The sequence below is a fragment of the Phytophthora ramorum genome (genome assembly GCF_020800215.1).
Source record: "Phytophthora ramorum isolate Pr-102 chromosome Unknown Phyram_PR-102_s0010, whole genome shotgun sequence".
Lineage (NCBI taxonomy): Eukaryota > Oomycota > Peronosporomycetes > Peronosporales > Peronosporaceae > Phytophthora > Phytophthora ramorum.
The window spans coordinates 331,822-349,070 of NW_027150656.1; the positions used below are offsets into that span (position 1 = coordinate 331,822).

Sequence of the window (17,249 nt, forward strand, 5' to 3'; positions counted from 1 at the left end):
TGGCACGGAGAACTACATATTCATCGGTGCACGTGGCCGCTCTTCTGAAGACCCAAGTTGTCCAGCCTTCGTGCGCGACTGCAGAGAGCGTAGAATAGGATGATAACTTAGACGAAAAGATGGCGGGCTCTGCGCATGAAGACATGATTAAGCTGTTTCACTCCCCACATTATGCATACATGTAAATCGCCTCTCAAGGTGTGGCTGTAAGTGAAGGTCAACTCTAGTCAAGTAGTTAGGTCCGCGCTGATGCTTCTGCTTCTACTCCATGCCTTCCGTGGCTAAGGCGAGCGAGAGTAGAAGCACCGCGTTCCCACTTCCAGCTTCGTCGCTGCGAGTGCGGAATTCAGAGAGACGGTCCTTTTCAAAGTTGCTGCGGGTGGTCCGCGATTCCCAAACGTTTGAGACACCGTCTCAAACTCACTTTTAGACGTCCCAAACGCCTGCGGGAATCGCTCCAGTTGAGGTTTAACTTGTTTCTTTAAACTTAAAATCCACTTTTGCAAACCCTTTAGGCCTAATCATTCCGAATAATGCCTGGGGGCTGTTGCTGAGTCTTTGGGTCGTAAATTGCGGGATGCTTCCTGCACACGTAAGTTGCTAGATCCGTGGTAAGTGGAAGGCTCGCAATGAACATTATTTATTGCAGTTGCATGCTGCGTGCGCGTTGGCATGCTCCATTGATCAAAAGTCTCCATTTGATAGGATTTCGTTACTAAATAGCAATAGCAACCCAAATCCACACCCGCGTGAAGTTAGTCGTAGTGGCATTGAGAGGCTTCGTTTAAGGTCCATGTCGTACTAATAGATGTGCGTTTAATAACTTGAAGAGTTACTGTCTCGCCGGTGTTGCAGGGCGGCTCGAAAATGGTGCAGTGTTACATTTGGTTCTCTGGAGAAACAATGAGGCACCCATTCAACAACGTGCTACCATCAAAAATCTCATGCAGGTGACCAACGCGTGGTTTTCCGGAAAAGAAACAGAGAAACGAGTAGGGTCTATTCTGGCTTGACCCGAAGACTGTCGTAGCTGCGCTTCAATTCGTCTGATTTCGCAGAGAGTATTCTGATACTATCGATATGGGAGTTTTTACCGCTCTCCGCATCTCAGCTGAGCAACCTACGCGTAGGATTGGCTGCGCTTGTAGTGGCGCTTCGGCTTGTAGTGGCGCTTCGGCTTGTAGTGACGCGTCGGCTTGTAGTGGTGCGTCGGCTTGTAGTGGCGCGTCGGCTTGTGCTGATAGTACTGGTTGTACTGGTTACTAGGTTTCGCAGTTGGCTTCGATGTCTTGGTCGGAGGACGCGTCGTCGTAGGTGGACGAGTGGTGGCCGGGGGGCGAGTCGTGGTGGGGGGACGAGTCGTGGTGGGGGGACGAGTAGTAGTCGGTGGACGGGTTGTAGCCGGAGGACGTGTAGTAGTTGGTGGGCGGGTCGATGAGGGGGGACTCGTGGTGATGGGAGGATGACTAGTAGCCGGTGGACTAGTTGTCGTTGGGGAGCGCGTGGTGCTCGGTGGGGCCATGGTCACCGGAGGGCTGGTCGTAACGGGTGGAGCCGTCGTCACTGGGGGACTAGTAGTCACCGGAGTGCTCGTAGCAGGAGGACTGGTAGTCACCGGAGGACTTGTGGTCGTCGGGGGACGCGTCGTAACAGGGGGACTGGTTGTCGCCGGAGGTGTGGTTGTCACCGGAGGACTGGTCGTAGCTGGAGGGCTTGTCGTTACTGGCGGGCTGGTACTCACCGGAGGACTCGTGGTTGTTGGGGGATTGGTCGTTACCGGAGGACTGGTCGTAGTTGGGGGACTCGTACTCACCGGAGGACTTGTCGTTACCGGAGGACTCGTTGTCACCGGAGGACTTGTGGTCGTCGGAGGGCTGGTCGTAGCTGGAGGGCTTGTCGTTACCGGAGGACTCGTTGTCACCGGAGGACTTGTCGTTACCGGAGGACTCGTTGTCACCGGAGGACTTGTCGTTACCGGAGGACTTGTCGTTGCCGGGGGGCTTGTCGTTACTGGAGGAGCCGTTGACACCGGAGGGCTGGTAGTCGCCGGAGGTGTGGTTGTCACCGGAGGGCTGGTAGTCACCGGAGGGCTTGTCGTTACCGGAGGACTAGTTGTCGCCGGAGGACTTGTCGTTACCGGAGGACTTGTCGTTACCGGAGGACTTGTCGTTGCCGGGGGGCTTGTCGTTACTGGAGGAGCCGTTGACACCGGAGGGCTGGTAGTCGCCGGAGGTGTGGTTGTCACCGGAGGGCTGGTAGTCACCGGAGGACTGGTCGTAGCTGGAGGGCTTGTCGTTACCGGAGGACTAGTTGTCGCCGGAGGACTTGTCGTTACCGGAGGACTTGTCGTTACCGGAGGACTTGTCGTTGCCGGGGGGCTTGTCGTTACTGGAGGAGCCGATGACACCGGTGGACTTGTCGTTACCGGAGGTGTGGTTGTCGTCGGAGGGCTGGTAGCCACCGGAGGACTCGTTGTCACCGGAGGACTTGTCGTTACCGGAGGACTAGTTGTCGCCGGAGGACTTGTCGTTACCGGAGGACTTGTCGTTACCGGAGGACTTGTCGTTGCCGGGGGGCTTGTCGTTACTGGAGGAGCCGATGACACCGGAGGACTTGTCGTTACCGGAGGTGTGGTTGTCGTCGGAGGGCTGGTAGTCACCGGAGGACTCGTTGTCACCGGAGGACTTGTCGTTACCGGAGGACTAGTTGTCGCCGGAGGACTTGTCGTTACCGGAGGACTTGTCGTTACCGGAGGACTTGTCGTTGCCGGGGGGCTTGTCGTTACTGGAGGAGCCGATGACACCGGAGGACTTGTCGTTACCGGAGGTGTGGTTGTCGTCGGAGGGCTGGTAGTCACCGGAGGACTGGTCGTAGCTGGAGGGCTTGTCGTTACCGGAGGACTAGTTGTCACCGGAGGACTTGTCGTTACCGGAGGACTAGTTGTCGCCGGAGGACTTGTCGTTGCCGGGGGGCTTGTCGTTACTGGAGGAGCCGTTGACACCGGAGGGCTGGTAGTCGCCGGAGGTGTGGTTGTCGTCGGAGGGCTGGTAGTCACCGGAGGGCTGGTCGTAGCTGGAGGGCTTGTCGTTACCGGAGGACTTGTCGTTACCGGAGGTGGGGTTGTCGTCGGAGGGCTGGTAGTCACCGGAGGACTGGTCGTAGCTGGAGGGCTTGTCGTTACCGGAGGACTTGTCGTTACTGGAGGAGCCGTTGACACCGGAGGGCTGGTAGTCGCCGGAGGTGTGGTTGTCGTCGGAGGGCTGGTCGTAGCTGGAGGGCTTGTCGTTACCGGAGGACTAGTTGTCACCGGAGGACTTGTCGTTACCGGAGGACTTGTCGTTGCCGGGGGGCTTGTCGTTACTGGAGGAGCCGTTGACACCGGAGGACTTGTCGTTACCGGAGGTGTGGTTGTCGTCGGAGGGCTGGTAGTCACCGGAGGACTGGTCGTAGCTGGAGGACTCGTTGTCACCGGAGGACTTGTCGTTACTGGAGGAGCCGATGACACCGGAGGACTTGTTGTTACCGGAGGTGTGGTTGTCGTCGGAGGGCTTGTAGTCACCGGAGGACTGGTCGTAGCTGGAGGACTCGTTGTCACCGGAGGACTTGTCGTTACCGGAGGGCTGGTCGTAGCTGGAGGGCTTGTCGTTACCGGAGGACTTGTCGTTACCGGAGGTGGGGTTGTCGTCGGAGGGCTGGTAGTCACCGGAGGACTGGTCGTAGCTGGAGGGCTTGTCGTAGCTGGAGGGCTTGTCGTTACCGGAGGACTTGTCGTTACTGGAGGAGCCGTTGACACCGGAGGGCTGGTAGTCGCCGGAGGTGTGGTTGTCACCGGAGGGCTGGTCGTAGCTGGAGGGCTTGTCGTTACCGGAGGACTTGTCGTTACCGGAGGTGGGGTTGTCGTCGGAGGGCTGGTAGTCACCGGAGGACTGGTCGTAGCTGGAGGGCTTGTCGTTACCGGAGGACTTGTCGTTACTGGAGGAGCCGTTGACACCGGAGGGCTGGTAGTCGCCGGAGGTGTGGTTGTCGTCGGAGGGCTGGTCGTAGCTGGAGGGCTTGTCGTTACCGGAGGACTAGTTGTCACCGGAGGACTTGTCGTTACTGGAGGACTTGTCGTTGCCGGGGGGCTTGTCGTTACTGGAGGAGCCGTTGACACCGGAGGGCTGGTAGTCGCCGGAGGTGTGGTTGTCGTCGGAGGGCTGGTCGTAGCTGGAGGGCTTGTCGTTACCGGAGGACTAGTTGTCACCGGAGGACTTGTCGTTACTGGAGGACTTGTCGTCACCGGAGGACTGGTCGTAGCTGGAGGACTCGTTGTCACCGGAGGACTTGTCGTTACTGGAGGAGCCGTTGACACCGGAGGGCTGGTAGTCGCCGGAGGTGTGGTTGTCGTCGGAGGGCTGGTAGTCACCGGAGGACTGGTCGTAGCTGGAGGACTCGTTGTCACCGGAGGGCTGGTAGTCACCGGAGGCCTTGTCGTAGCTGGAGGACTGGTCGTAGCTGGAGGGCTTGTCGTTACCGGAGGAGTCGTTGTTGGGGCTACTGTTGTGTTACATTGAATGTTTGCCCATAAATTGGGGTTGGAAGTCTTTGTGGCGTCGCTTGGATGTGATACACCAGTGGACCAACGCACGACAGGGTTCGTAGTTAGAACCCACTCGCAACACGGGTCTCCAAGTTCTTGTCCATTTGTCTGACCGTCGCCATCGCTATCGGCCATACACAGCGTCTTGGTCCACTGTTTTCCAACACTGTTAAATGCTTTTCCGAAAGCGTTTGTAGCGGACGATGCACCCGTTCCATCCGTGTGCCCGATCGCTGGCACGCCGGGCACGTTGGCCCCGTTGGGAATCCTAGCCACATAGCTGCTTTTGGCCTCAATTTCGGAGGCTGAAAGTGCAGCCAATGCAACTGGGACAAACCGAAGTATCTTCATGACTCCATTCACTGGTCGAGTCTTGCTGATGGTGTAGTTGTCGCGTGGGTTTGGAGTACGCTGGTGTTGCTTGGAGGTGGGGTTTCGAGGAGTGAGCTCAGAAGGTTTGGCCACTACCTTTCTCCCTCTTGCACAACAGCAATTGCTTTTCAATAATGATACTACTGGTTTCGCAACTACGTGGGGTTGTTGCCCAGCCCCAACGGCTCGGTTCAGTTATCCCTGCGTGCTATAGTCACTTGCAGTTCGATCTGGGAAACAATACATGTATCATGCAAATACGCTGCGTGACTAATGTTGTGTTGCACCGTCAAAGCGTAGTACATAGTACCATTTTGGTGGTCTTACCGCCTTCAAAGTTCAGCAATACTGCCGATGAGTTAGTGGAGAGGCTCCGAGATGTCCGGGGGCGTACGAATATACGAGTGCCTTGGCTCGTGACACGCGTGCAACAAGATGGTTGCGAGGAGGCACGCGCTTTCCTAACTCATTTTTGTTAACATCTCAGTTCGATGTGCATACAATGATTTCTTTTCTGCGAGTTTGCGTGTGTGTGTGGGGGGGGGGGGGGGGGGGGGGGGCAATTTGTGCGTGAATGTAATACGGGTGGTTTTAACCCATTATTCCCCGAAGGGTGTCCTATAGGTTCTTTGCCTACAGAGTCCGAAAGGGCTAAGCTATCACCATGCAACACCTTCGAATTGGCTGCGGATGTGGGTTTATGATAACAATGCTAAAGTCCGTACAAGTTGCAGGACAGAGCTTTAGGTTATACTTGTGTCTGGACCGGGCAGCAGCTCTCACTTCTGATCCATACACCACGCCAAGAAATCCTCGGGCGCGACGCCAGCTCCCTTCGCAACATGTAGTGTTTTACACTTTGTCAACACACGACAGTTCATCACATGAGAACAATAGCTGACATTCACGCGTCGGCTCTAGATCTCAGCCTTGGCGTACCCTCTGACGTCGGGGAATGGGTGATTTTAAAAAGCAAAACAAAAACTGGTATTCAGGCTTTCATGTGGCAAGACTTCTCACTGCCCGACACATCAGTGGCAGAAACCTAAAATGCAACTCATCAATTCATCGAAGGTGTTCCGGGGGGCACTTCAATCGCGCTTCATCTGCGCCAAAGGAAGGGCCGGATGGGCACTTTACCGCGTTTGAGCAGCCTACGCATACGCGCGGTGGTTGTGGCGTTTCGGCTTGTAGTGGCGCTTCGGCTTGTAGTGACGCGTCGGCTTGTAGTGGTGCGTCGGCTTGTAGTGGTGCGTCGGCTTGTAGTGGTGCGTCGGCTTGTAGTGGCGCGTCGGCTTGTGCTGATAGTACTGGTTGTACTGGTTGCTAGGTTTCGCAGTTGGCTTCGATGTCTTGGTCGGAGGACGCGTCGTCGTAGGTGGACGAGTGGTGGCCGGGGGGCGAGTCGTAGTCGGAGGACGAGTCGTGCTCGGCGGAGTCGTCGTGGTGGGGGGACGAGTAGTAGTCGGTGGACGGGTTGTAGCCGGAGGGCGTGTAGTAGTTGGTGGGCGGGTCGATGAGGGGGGACTCGTGGTGATGGGAGGACGACTAGTAGCCGGTGGACTAGTTGTCGTTGGGGAGCGCGTGGTGCTCGGCGGGGCCATGGTCACCGGAGGGCTGGTCGTAACGGGTGGAGCCGTCGTCACTGGGGGACTAGTAGTCACCGGAGTGCTCGTAGCAGGAGGACTGGTAGTCACCGGAGGACTTGTGGTCGTCGGGGGACGCGTCGTAACAGGGGGACTGGTTGTCGCCGGAGGTGTGGTTGTCGTCGGAGGAGACGTAGTCACCGAAGGACTAGTTGTCACCGGAGGGCTTGTCGTTACCGGAGGAGTCGTAGTCATCGGGGGACGCGTCGTAACAGGGGGACTGGTTGTCGCCGGAGGTGTGGTTGTCACCGGAGGACTGGTCGTAGCTGGAGGGCTTGTCGTTACCGGAGGACTAGTTGTCACCGGAGGGCTGGTAGCCACCGGAGGACTTGTCGTTACTGGCGGGCTGGTACTCACCGGAGGACTCGTGGTTGTTGGGGGATTGGTCGTTACCGGAGGACTGGTCGTAGTTGGGGGACTCGTACTCACCGGAGGACTCGTGGTTGTTGGGGGATTGGTAGTCACTGGGGGACTGGTCGTAGCTGGAGGACTAGTAGTCACCGGAGGGCTTGTCGTTACCGGAGGAGTCGTAGTCGCCGGCGGACTGGTCGTTGCCGGAGGACTCGTTGTCACCGGAGGACTTGTGGTCGTCGGGGGATGCGTCGTAACAGGGGGACTGGTTGTCGCCGGAGGTGTGGTCGTCACCGGAGGACTGGTAGTCACTGGGGGACTCGTAGTCACTGGGGGATTGGTCGTTACCGGAGGACTGGTCGTAGTCGGAGGACTCGTAGTCATTGGAGGACTGGTAGTCACTGGGGGACTGGTCGTAGCTGGTGGGCTTGTCGTTGTAGGAGCAGTCGTGGTGGTGGGTGGACTCGTCGTACTGGGGAGGGTAGTCACGTTCGGGGCGGTGGTCGGCGCAGCGGTCGATGTGTTGCACACCACGTTCGCCCACAACTTTGAGTCCGAGACCAGCGACGCATTGTCGGGGTGCGAGACACCGATCGTCCAGAGCACCACAGGATTTGACGTCCTGTTCCACTGGCAGCACGGGTCGCCGAGCTCCTGGCCATTCGTTTGCCCATCACCGTCGGTGTCGTTCATGCAGAACTCTTTCGTCCACGCATACCCCACTCGGGCGAAGTCCCTACCGAAGTTGTTCACGGCGGCCGACCGTCCCGTTCCGTCCGGGTGTCCAATGGCTCGGTATCCGGTCACGTTGGCACCATTGGGAAGCATCGCCACATATCTTCTTGACGCCTCCACTTGCGAGATCAACTCCTGGACGAAGGCGATCGATCCTGCGAGGAGGAGAGCGCTGGGGATGACGATCTTCATTTCTGGCCTTGCTGGTGCTGTTGTTGCCGGTGTCGCTAGCGTTGAAGCGTGGTCAGGTAAGCCGGTGTGGCCTGGAGGTGGTGTTTTGAGAAGTGAGCTTGATGAGACTCAAGGCTGTTCAACAAACGGCGCGCGGTTGTAGCCCCAACTCCGATCCGTCCATTGTGGAGTCTTCCTTCGTATCACAAAGAGATTGCGGTTCGGGTGGTGCATGCGCGCCTACTGGCTGCACAATGCATGGTGTGCTGTGAGCACGAGCCTCGACGCTTGAATGATCACTCGAAGCTCACTTGCAGCTGAACTGAGTCCGAGCTCTGGTGGAAACGTTGTAGTGCCAGTGGTGGCGAATCATTCGTGCCGGTGTGCAACTGTAAACCGCATTTGCCACTGGTGCTCTGTCTGCGAGGCGAAGCTTGAAGGTCGTTCGATGGTATAAACGACCAAACCCGTCGAAAGTGAACTTGCCTTGGCAACGCGATGAAAAGCATACTATGCTGCCATAATTCGGATACCTTGAGCTGGGCCAGCGTGAGTAACGATGAGTTGCCGCCAGGTTTCGAGTAAGCTTCCATGTAGTATGTTGTGTCCGAACACCAAAACGCTCTGTTTACATGCTAGCTGGTGGCACTCTTTGTACTTCCATGCCCTTCAGCTTTCAGTTAAACTCATTCCCCCAAGCACTGATATTTTTCTGCGTCCGAACAGTAAAACTTGACTGAGATCCTTAAATGTGTTGGTGCTTGTGCATCAGAAAGATATTGTCGGTATCTACTACTTGCGATCCCGACACGTCCAGACAAAAGTTGCACCTGCCAATCGTGGCACGCGTGGACTTCCATGATTGTCAACTGCAATATGGTTTAACATGTAAACGCGTTTGAAGTAGCAACATTTGAGATTTCGCTGACGGTCCCACGTAATCACTTATGCAGTGTAGAGAGCTCAGCACTCTCCACGCCAACAAGATCGTTGTCTGATATGCTGGCCCTGATGCCACAAGTTGTACTCATGAAATCACCATCTCGGAAATCTAACGTCGATAATCCATTACGTTAACTGTAATACATGTACCGGTATTGGACCAGTTGAAATGCAAAATGTAAGAAGGTGTATGGTGGTTCGTCATTTCGCGGAAATTCTTACTCTCGGCAAAACCTCAATGACCCGGTGTTTCCTTCAACATCACACTCCTGCATGGTGCACTAGCACTCGGCATCGCTTCTCACCTTAGTTGCTCGCCCGGAGCGCACGCGTCGCAGCGAGGTCGCTGACGCATTTCTCAGCACCGCTCGTAGTCGAGTCAGCCGTGGAGTTCGAAGCGCCCTCAGAGCTGTGAGCGCTCGCCTCACCCGAGCCGTCTGTCGACTGCGTGGATTCCGTCGACTCGCCAGACTCGGTGGACGCGGCACTCTCGGTCGTCTCCGTTGGCTCGGACGTCGACTCGGAGGTGGGCTCCTCAGTGGTGGTGGTGGTGGTGGTGGTGGTGGAACCCGTGGATTCCGTGGACGAGCCGCACGCATTCGCCCAAAGACTCGAGTCGGACGTCTTGGACGCATCGCCCGGGTGAGAGACACCCGTCGACCAGAGAGGCGTTCCACCCTTGACCCACTCGCAGCACGGGTCGCCGAGCTCCTGGCCGTTCGTCTGGCCATCGCCGTCCGTGTCGGCCTCGCAGAACTCCTTGGTCCACGTGTAGTCGGCCTCAGCAAAAGCATCACCGAAGGCGTTCGTGTCGGAGTCGTCGCCCGTGCCGTCGGGGTGTCCGATCGCCGGCGTGTCGGGGACGTTTCCGCCGTTGGGCATCAGCTTGACATACTTCTTGGAAGCCTCAGCCTCCGAAGCGAACTGCGCAGCCAGCGCAATCGTGAGGACAAGTTGGAGGGCGGTGGGGGTGATGACCTTCATGATGAGTATTGTCGGTGAGGAAGTGTCGCTTGAAGTGGTTAAGCGTGGCTGAGTAAGCTGGTGTTGCTTGGAGGCGGTGTTTTGCGAAGTGAGGTCTGGAGTGGCCTTCTCGGCGAGATCGAGCGGCTGCTGCCGGAGCACCTACGTGGGGAGTTGAGCCGCCGCTGAGCTCACCCTCGAGCTGTCTGAAAGTGCGATTCGGTTGGTGCGCTTCAAGCGGTAGCGCTATTTAGCAGGGAGTGCAGTAGTGTACAGCTTTCGTTGGCGATTTGGTGAGTTGCGTAAGTTTGTGTGCGGCGCATTGGTTTCGGGTAAGTCTGCGGATTTCCCCCCTGCTGTTAGCTCATTTGTAGTGCGACACCCAGTGTTTCGGCTCCTGTTGAGTTTGGAAGCCAGGCTCGATCGATCGACACTCGCTCCGGTGGTGCACGTGCCATCGTCAGAAAATGAAAAGCATATCATCTTTGGATACTTCCTCTCCAAAGCAACGGCGTGAGTAACGATAACTTGGCGTCTCAGGTCTTCTGTCCTAGTGCGACTCCGGCGCTTTACGTTTTGGTGGCACAGCAGGGGCTAGTTGAATCAGTGGTTTCCAAATCGAGTGTTTAGAATGCGTTTGCGAGACTGTGCGAACTCTTTTTGCGGCTATCGCAAGTTGACCTAACAAAAATGTTCGTATAGGTTAGCAAGTTCAGTCGAACCACCTCACGGGATCTTCGTATCACGGGTTGTGCTTTGCTTAACTTGTTCTGGTGCTCGTGCTCGTTATATGTGAAGTGATGTGGGTGATATGAACTGGACAAACGCGTGCCCCCTTGCAATCAATTTCGCCGTGCGCGTGCCGTGTGCGAGGATTGGTGCGTTTTGAGGCTTATTTGGAGTGCCACTGACCAGCTAATCGTTTCTTCTGATGACAACTAAGTTAATGTTGCAATACATGCAGTCTGAGACGAGTACCATCCCTTTGGTTGCCGTTGTTGCAACCAGAATCGGCGACACGAAGCTCGTACATTAGCACCATCTACGAGTATACTATAATCCAAATGAACCATTATAATACTATAAGTCCGACCAACGCATGCAATGTCTGAGCGCTTTCTTCGTCCTGCCAGTATTTTCGGATGGAAGACCACCAAAACGCAAAGCGCCGAAGTCGCACTATTAATAGGACAGAAGACCTGAGACGCCAAGTTATCGTTACTCACGCAGTTGCTTTGGAGAGGAGGTATCCAAAGATGATATGCTTTTCATTTTCTGACGATGGCACGTGCACCACCGGAGCGAGTGTCGATCGATCGAGCCTGGCTTCCAAACTCAACAGGAGCCGAAACACTGGGTGTCGCACTACAAATGAGCTAACAGCAGGGGGGAAATCCGCAGACTTACCCGAAACCAATGCGCCGCACACAAACTTACGCAACTCACCAAATCGCCAACGAAAGCTGTACACTACTGCACTCCCTGCTAAATAGCGCTACCGCTTGAAGCGCACCACCCGAATCGCACTTTCAGACAGCTCGAGGGTGAGCTCAGCGGCGGCTCAACTCCCCACGTAGGTGCTCCGGCAGCAGTCGCTCGATCTCGCCGAGAAGGCCACTCCAGACCTCACTTCGCAAAACACCGCCTCCAAGCAACACCAGCTTACTCAGCCACGCTTGACCACTTCAAGCGACACTTCCTCACCGACAATACTCATCATGAAGGTCATCACCCCCACCGCCCTCCAACTTGTCCTCACGATTGCGCTGGCTGCGCAGTTCGCTTCGGAGGCTGAGGCTTCCAAGAAGTATGTCAAGCTGATGCCCAACGGCGGAAACGTCCCCGACACGCCGGCGATCGGACACCCCGACGGCACGGGCGACGACTCCGACACGAACGCCTTCGGTGATGCTTTTGCTGAGGCCGACTACACGTGGACCAAGGAGTTCTGCGAGGCCGACACGGACGGCGATGGCCAGACGAACGGCCAGGAGCTCGGCGACCCGTGCTGCGAGTGGGTCAAGGGTGGAACGCCTCTCTGGTCGACGGGTGTCTCTCACCCGGGCGATGCGTCCAAGACGTCCGACTCGAGTCTTTGGGCGAATGCGTGCGGCTCGTCCACGGAATCCACGGGTTCCACCACCACCACCACCACCACCACCACTGAGGAGCCCACCTCCGAGTCGACGTCCGAGCCAACGGAGACGACCGAGAGTGCCGCGTCCACCGAGTCTGGCGAGTCGACGGAATCCACGCAGTCGACAGACGGCTCGGGTGAGGCGAGCGCTCACAGCTCTGAGGGCGCTTCGAACTCCACGGCTGACTCGACTACGAGCGGTGCTGAGAAATGCGTCAGCGACCTCGCTGCGACGCGTGCGCTCCGGGCGAGCAACTAAGGTGAGAAGCGATGCCGAGTGCTAGTGCACCATGCAGGAGTGTGATGTTGAAGGAAACACCGGGTCATTGAGGTTTTGCCGAGAGTAAGAATTTCCGCGAAATGACGAACCACCATACACCTTCTTACATTTTGCATCATGCTTGAATAATACTGGCCGTTTCATGACAAGTGATCGCTGAAAATGGGTTTCCGAAATGCCTGAGCACACGAATCTTGGCACCAGGCCCAGCAGATAACATGTTACGTTCAGGCGAACTATATTTCCTTTATCTCCCTTTACCATGGCTCGCTCAGTGCGGTTGCTACAATCGTTTCTATATCCTGTGTCGGATCAGTCGTAACTTGGTTCGTGCTATGTATGTATCACCTTGGCACTCCATCTTAAGCCCCGTCAGACGTCACCAAGCTCGTTACGACAGTGATGTCATCCATCTTTCCGCCGAGATACTCGTAGCCTGCCTGTTGTGCTGCCAGTGCGAACGGGGTCTTCGTTTTGGTGCCCTTCGCGGCCTTGTGGGCCGTGTGAGCAATGCAAGACGCCACTTTCTCCATGCTGTGCTGGTCGAGCTCAGGCGTGGACGGCAATACCGTGTCCAAGAGGCTTGCAATCTGTTCCGGGAACAAGTTGTCAAAGCTGCCAAAAAATGGATACAATAACGTGTAAGTGTCTGCCCACAAATTGCGCGCCAGAGTGACTAACGTACAGTCCGTCGGTACCCAGCACAATCAGGTCGCCTTCTTGGGTCTCGAGCTCATACACTTCCCCCATCTCGGGCTGCAATTGCAGAAATACGCAAATCGGGAGGCGAGACATCCTTTAACACCAAAAACTGTAACCCCAAAATGTCAACACACATACCGTGTCACCGTTGGCTCCGAAACCCAGTTGATAGGGACAGTTAAAGTAGTGGCACTGGTTCGGCGTGTCGTGGATGACCTGCCACTTCGTAGCTCCCACTTCCTCCGGATCTGGCAGCAACCGACATTGCAAAAAACCCGAGTCCCCCAAATTGATCGCCCGCAACAATAATTCTGCGCCAAATAAGACAGCAGCAACTTTTAGTCCTTAGCCCAAGCAAGACAGTCTGTTATTCCCACCGTCCAGCTGCACAATACACGCGGTGGAGCTCCCCGGACACTGCGCACTGCGATGTGCCACTGTGAGCACCTGCAGCGGCGTCGGCGTCTTGTCCGCTGCGCGCACCGTCCGCTGGGCCGAGCTCATGAGCGTGCGCGAGTACTCTCCCGAGTCGATTCCCTGCCATAACAGGTTAACCAGCTGCAAATAACCAGCTCGTTTCGAACCTCTAACCTTGCGCGCCCATCCGCCAACTCCGTCCGCCACGCCCACTGTGTCCCCGCAGATGAACCAGGCATCCTCCCCGCCCGTGGAGCGCTTCTGCGGGTGCGGCAGCCCGCACGCACCCGACTGTAACCTCAGCGCCGCGCGCGTCTGCCGCTTCACGCTCAGCCAGCGCCGCGTGGGTCCTCCCCGTACCAACCTTAGCGCCATCCTCGACAACAGCGGCATAACGGTTAACTTTCCTCCGTTCTGATTGGGTATCTTAACGAAAGTCGCACCGCGGGCCGTCAATTTTTGTCCTTCACATTTCTTTCCCGCCCAGTTGATTGGCCTTCAGTCGGGGATCTATTAGCGGAGCATGAGGGACGTGGTCGACGTGACGGAGGACGGCGCGTCGGCGTCCCGCAAGCGCCGCGCCCAGGAGCAGGAGCTGGACGAGGAGCCATCCGCGCGCCGCACGCACCGCAAGATCGAAAGCCGCGTGCTCTTCTCGGACGTGCTGGCGCAGACGCGCGAGATAGAGCACTACGAGAAGAGCCGGCCGTTGCGCAAGGGCGAGACAGCCGACTCACCCGCCCAGCGCTCCAAGCAGAAGCGCGCTGAGGAGCGCCGCAGTCAGCGCCAGAAGATGCGCCGCAACTTGAGCCCGCGCTCGCCCGACGGCGGGCCGCAACTGCCGCTCCGGAGCGGCGTGGCCCTCGTCGCACTGGATGAGGAGCTCGTCCTAAAGCGGCGCTTCGCGCGGGACGAGGACGCCATTCAGGACGCGTCGCTGCACTCAACGGCGTGGCGGAACATCAAGTTTGACAGTGCGCCGCCCAACCTGCTGCCCACCAGAGACGACGCGTTGCCGCCGTACGCGCTGCAGCTGGACGCGCCTCTCGACGATTTCCACGCCGATCTCCAGAGCAAGTGCAAAGTGTTGACGCACTTCCTGCGCCCCAAGCCGCTGACGCTGACGTCCGGGTCCCTGGCCGAGGCGCGCGACTCCGCACAGATGGAGGACACAGTGCGGGCTCTGATAGACGAAGCCACGCCGCTTGTGAAGCAGGGCCACGCGGCGCGCGTCAAGGTGGTGATTGCAAACACTCGGCAGCAGGTGGCGGCGTACCTAGAAGAACGCCCGGTAGCTCGAGCGCAGGCGTCCACGATCACAGGTGCGAGAGTTTTGATAGCTATGTTTTTTTTTCGCTTTGCACTAATGTTTCGCGTGGTTTTTGACCGGACGACAGGACTGCCTCTCCAGATTTCGAAGTTGGAAAAGGTTGCTGCGCGGAGAATGCTCCGAAACGCTGAGTTCACGACGGACGGCGAAGACCAGCCCCACTACGCGGTTGGACGAACCGAGTCTGGTCATGCCGGGGACATTTGCCCCGGATCGGTGACGTATCTCAGCAAAATAGCGCCGATCCCACGCTCCACGACGTGCATGCTGGCGCGGGGAACGCATCGTGTCGAGGATGACCCTATTATTCGTTTCGTTCCGTATTTTAGCGCTGGAAGCAAGTCCAAGGCGAAGGGCCCACAGGTCAGCAGCACGGAGCGTTGCAAGGATACCCTTGTAGGAATGGATGACGAAATCAACGAGTACGTATTGCGATATGTGGTGGCCAGTTGTGGAGGCGATCAGACAGTCTTTGAGGCGCTCCAACGAAGTGGAGCTTTTGCACAACCGTTCGCACATTATTCCGGTATCCTCGAGCGTGTCACTAGAGAGCAACTGTATACGAGGCGTCTACACGAATTGGAAGCTCTAAAGAGCAGCGATGGAATTTCAGCGCACAGGAAGCAAGCGCTAAGCAGTCTTCTGGATGAATGCAACTCAATACGATCAGGAGCACACCTGCGTGACCGCTTGCAGCCGGTGCCATCGCATGTGGTATGGAACCTCCTCGAGGAGAATGGAGATTTGGGTATGCGAGACGCTCCATCGAAGCAATACAGAGACGTGGCTATGAAGTACCAGGACTTCTTTTGCCGCCGCTGCTGTATGTACAGCTGTCGAAATCACGGTCGTGAACAACCCGTTCCAGTGGTGCGCGTTGACCCGAAGTATCCGTCAGTGAAGGCTTCCTCCAAGCTTTGGCGTCGTGTTGAGGAAGAGCTAATGGCGGAAGAACAGGCGGAGGATTCTGTTGAAGACACGGATGTACTAATGGATGATGATCAGAGCCCTGAAGCGGAGCCAATGTTGGAACTGGCGCCCACTGCTAGCACTGAATGCGATCCTGATACTGATAATGATCCCGCGCGCGAGTCGATGCGAAGATCACTTCGTGCTCAAACCGCTGCAAGCACAAAGGCCTCGTCGAAGCTGAATGCTACTCGCTTTCCCACTAAGAAGGTGTCCAGGACCAAGACAACAGACGTGTCAGAATACCTTGGCTACAACAGTGTTTATCAAGCGCTTACTCAGGATAAAAGGCTGGAACTTCTGTCTGCTGAAGCTCGCTGTGGACCGTATTGCTCAAAACCCGTCTCTGGTACAATCAGTGCTGATCAAATCAACGGATTTGATACTTCACAGCAGGAAAAGCCGTGGAATGATTCAGAAATCGTTTTGCTGAACAAATTAGAGAAATGTGTTGGTCCCAACCCATGTCTCCTAGCGATGTTGCTCACCACACGAACCTGCTCTGACGTGGCAGCACTCCTGAACCAGCGCAATGATCAAGCTACGGATGACCTTCGTGATATTAACTTGATTCGAAGTGGTGTTTATGGCCGAAACCGCGAAAGAAGTAATGGTGTTCTGGGAAACAGCTATGAGCATTTACGCCGCACGCGCTCCCAGCGAATGAAGGACCGTGGTGCGAATCATGAGTATGTTCCCTGCAATCACGACGGAGGCTCCTGTGACTCGGCGCAATGTTCGTGTATGCGTCGCGATCACTATTGCGAGAAGGCATGTGGCTGCTCTCCGGATTGTTCCAATCGTTTTCCTGGGTGTCACTGTGAGGTGGGTCAGTGTCAAACACCAGAGTGTCCATGCTATTTCGCCTCGAGGGAATGTGATCCTGATTTGTGTTCCTCTTGCGGAGCATGTGAGCTTCCAGTCGTCGTAGCTGATGAAAAGAGCAGCGCGAAAACTGCCGCACAGCTCAAAATTTGCGGGAACGTCAATATTCTGCGCGGTCAGATGCGGAAAATTGGTGTCGCAGCCTCAAAAACTCACGGGTGGGGAGCATTCGCCATGGAAAATGTGAAAAAGGGGGAATTCATGTACGAGTACACAGGGTCCTTGCTTTCGCAAGACGAAGCTGAACGCCGAGGCAACGTCTACGACAAAACAACTATCAGCTTCCTGTTCGATCTGACTGAAGACTCAGTCGTGGATGCTAATCGCAAGGGTAACAAGAGTAAGTTTGCGAACCACGACTCGAAAGACCCCAAGTGTTTTGCCCGTATCATGCTTGTCAACGGCGACCACCGCATCGGCATCTACGCCAAGCAGGATCTTTCAGCTGGAGAAGAGTTGTTTTTCGACTACGGATACAGTGGCGTCATTCCGGACTGGAGCCAGGCCCGCATTGGATCCGGAAAGGATGCCCCTCCAATCGAAGAGGAGGACGAGACCAAAGAAAGTTTGATCGAAGTAAAAGAGGACATCCAATCGTGAAGCGCTGGATAATCCCCGTAGCGCCAAAGCAGGTGCTATTCGTTTTCGACTCTTGCCGTGTTAATGTCTGCCTGGTACAATTTGTCTACACTGTTCACTCTAGAATAGTCGTGTAACTTTCATCAAGTTTTGGAGAAACAAAAACTCGAGAAAATAGACCGAATTCGGGT

The 17,249-nt window shown here is 56.2% G+C and overlaps 7 protein-coding genes across 7 annotated transcripts; 2 read left to right on the plus strand and 5 right to left on the minus strand.

Moving 5' to 3' along the window:
- Positions 1-1,571: 1,571 nt before the first annotated feature.
- Positions 1,572-4,930, minus strand: KRP23_10491 (Temptin; the record flags this gene model as incomplete). The annotated part of the gene is made up of 5 exons (XM_067880948.1): positions 1,572-2,036; positions 3,000-3,270; positions 3,334-4,044; positions 4,234-4,533; positions 4,653-4,930. The coding sequence occupies 5 exons, from the start codon at positions 4,928-4,930 to the stop codon at positions 1,572-1,574; spliced, it is 2,025 nt and encodes a 674-aa protein (XP_067741239.1).
- A 1,175-nt stretch (positions 4,931-6,105) lies between these two features.
- KRP23_10492 (300 kDa antigen) lies at positions 6,106-6,555 on the minus strand (the record flags this gene model as incomplete). The annotated part of the gene is made up of 1 exon (XM_067880949.1): positions 6,106-6,555. The coding sequence occupies one exon, from the start codon at positions 6,553-6,555 to the stop codon at positions 6,106-6,108; it is 450 nt and encodes a 149-aa protein (XP_067741240.1).
- Positions 6,556-7,087: 532 nt separating this feature from the next.
- On the minus strand, positions 7,088-7,875 carry KRP23_10493 (uncharacterized protein; the record flags this gene model as incomplete). The annotated part of the gene is made up of 2 exons (XM_067880950.1): positions 7,088-7,602; positions 7,689-7,875. The coding sequence occupies 2 exons, from the start codon at positions 7,873-7,875 to the stop codon at positions 7,088-7,090; spliced, it is 702 nt and encodes a 233-aa protein (XP_067741241.1).
- A 1,227-nt stretch (positions 7,876-9,102) lies between these two features.
- On the minus strand, positions 9,103-9,780 carry KRP23_10494 (Temptin; the record flags this gene model as incomplete). Its single annotated transcript, XM_067880951.1, has 1 exon — positions 9,103-9,780. One exon carries the CDS (start codon positions 9,778-9,780, stop codon positions 9,103-9,105), a length of 678 nt encoding a protein of 225 aa, XP_067741242.1.
- A 1,697-nt stretch (positions 9,781-11,477) lies between these two features.
- Positions 11,478-12,155, plus strand: KRP23_10495 (Temptin; the record flags this gene model as incomplete). The annotated part of the gene is made up of 1 exon (XM_067880952.1): positions 11,478-12,155. The coding sequence occupies one exon, from the start codon at positions 11,478-11,480 to the stop codon at positions 12,153-12,155; it is 678 nt and encodes a 225-aa protein (XP_067741243.1).
- Positions 12,156-12,538: 383 nt separating this feature from the next.
- KRP23_10496 (putative protein phosphatase 2C 80) lies at positions 12,539-13,688 on the minus strand (the record flags this gene model as incomplete). Its single annotated transcript, XM_067880953.1, has 5 exons — positions 12,539-12,791; positions 12,862-12,932; positions 13,017-13,189; positions 13,256-13,415; positions 13,470-13,688. 5 exons carry the CDS (start codon positions 13,686-13,688, stop codon positions 12,539-12,541), a joined length of 876 nt encoding a protein of 291 aa, XP_067741244.1.
- A 130-nt stretch (positions 13,689-13,818) lies between these two features.
- Positions 13,819-17,079, plus strand: KRP23_10497 (Histone-lysine N-methyltransferase EZH1; the record flags this gene model as incomplete). The annotated part of the gene is made up of 3 exons (XM_067880955.1): positions 13,819-14,617; positions 14,693-15,609; positions 16,561-17,079. The coding sequence occupies 3 exons, from the start codon at positions 13,819-13,821 to the stop codon at positions 17,077-17,079; spliced, it is 2,235 nt and encodes a 744-aa protein (XP_067741245.1).
- Between the last annotated feature and the right edge of the window lie 170 nt (positions 17,080-17,249).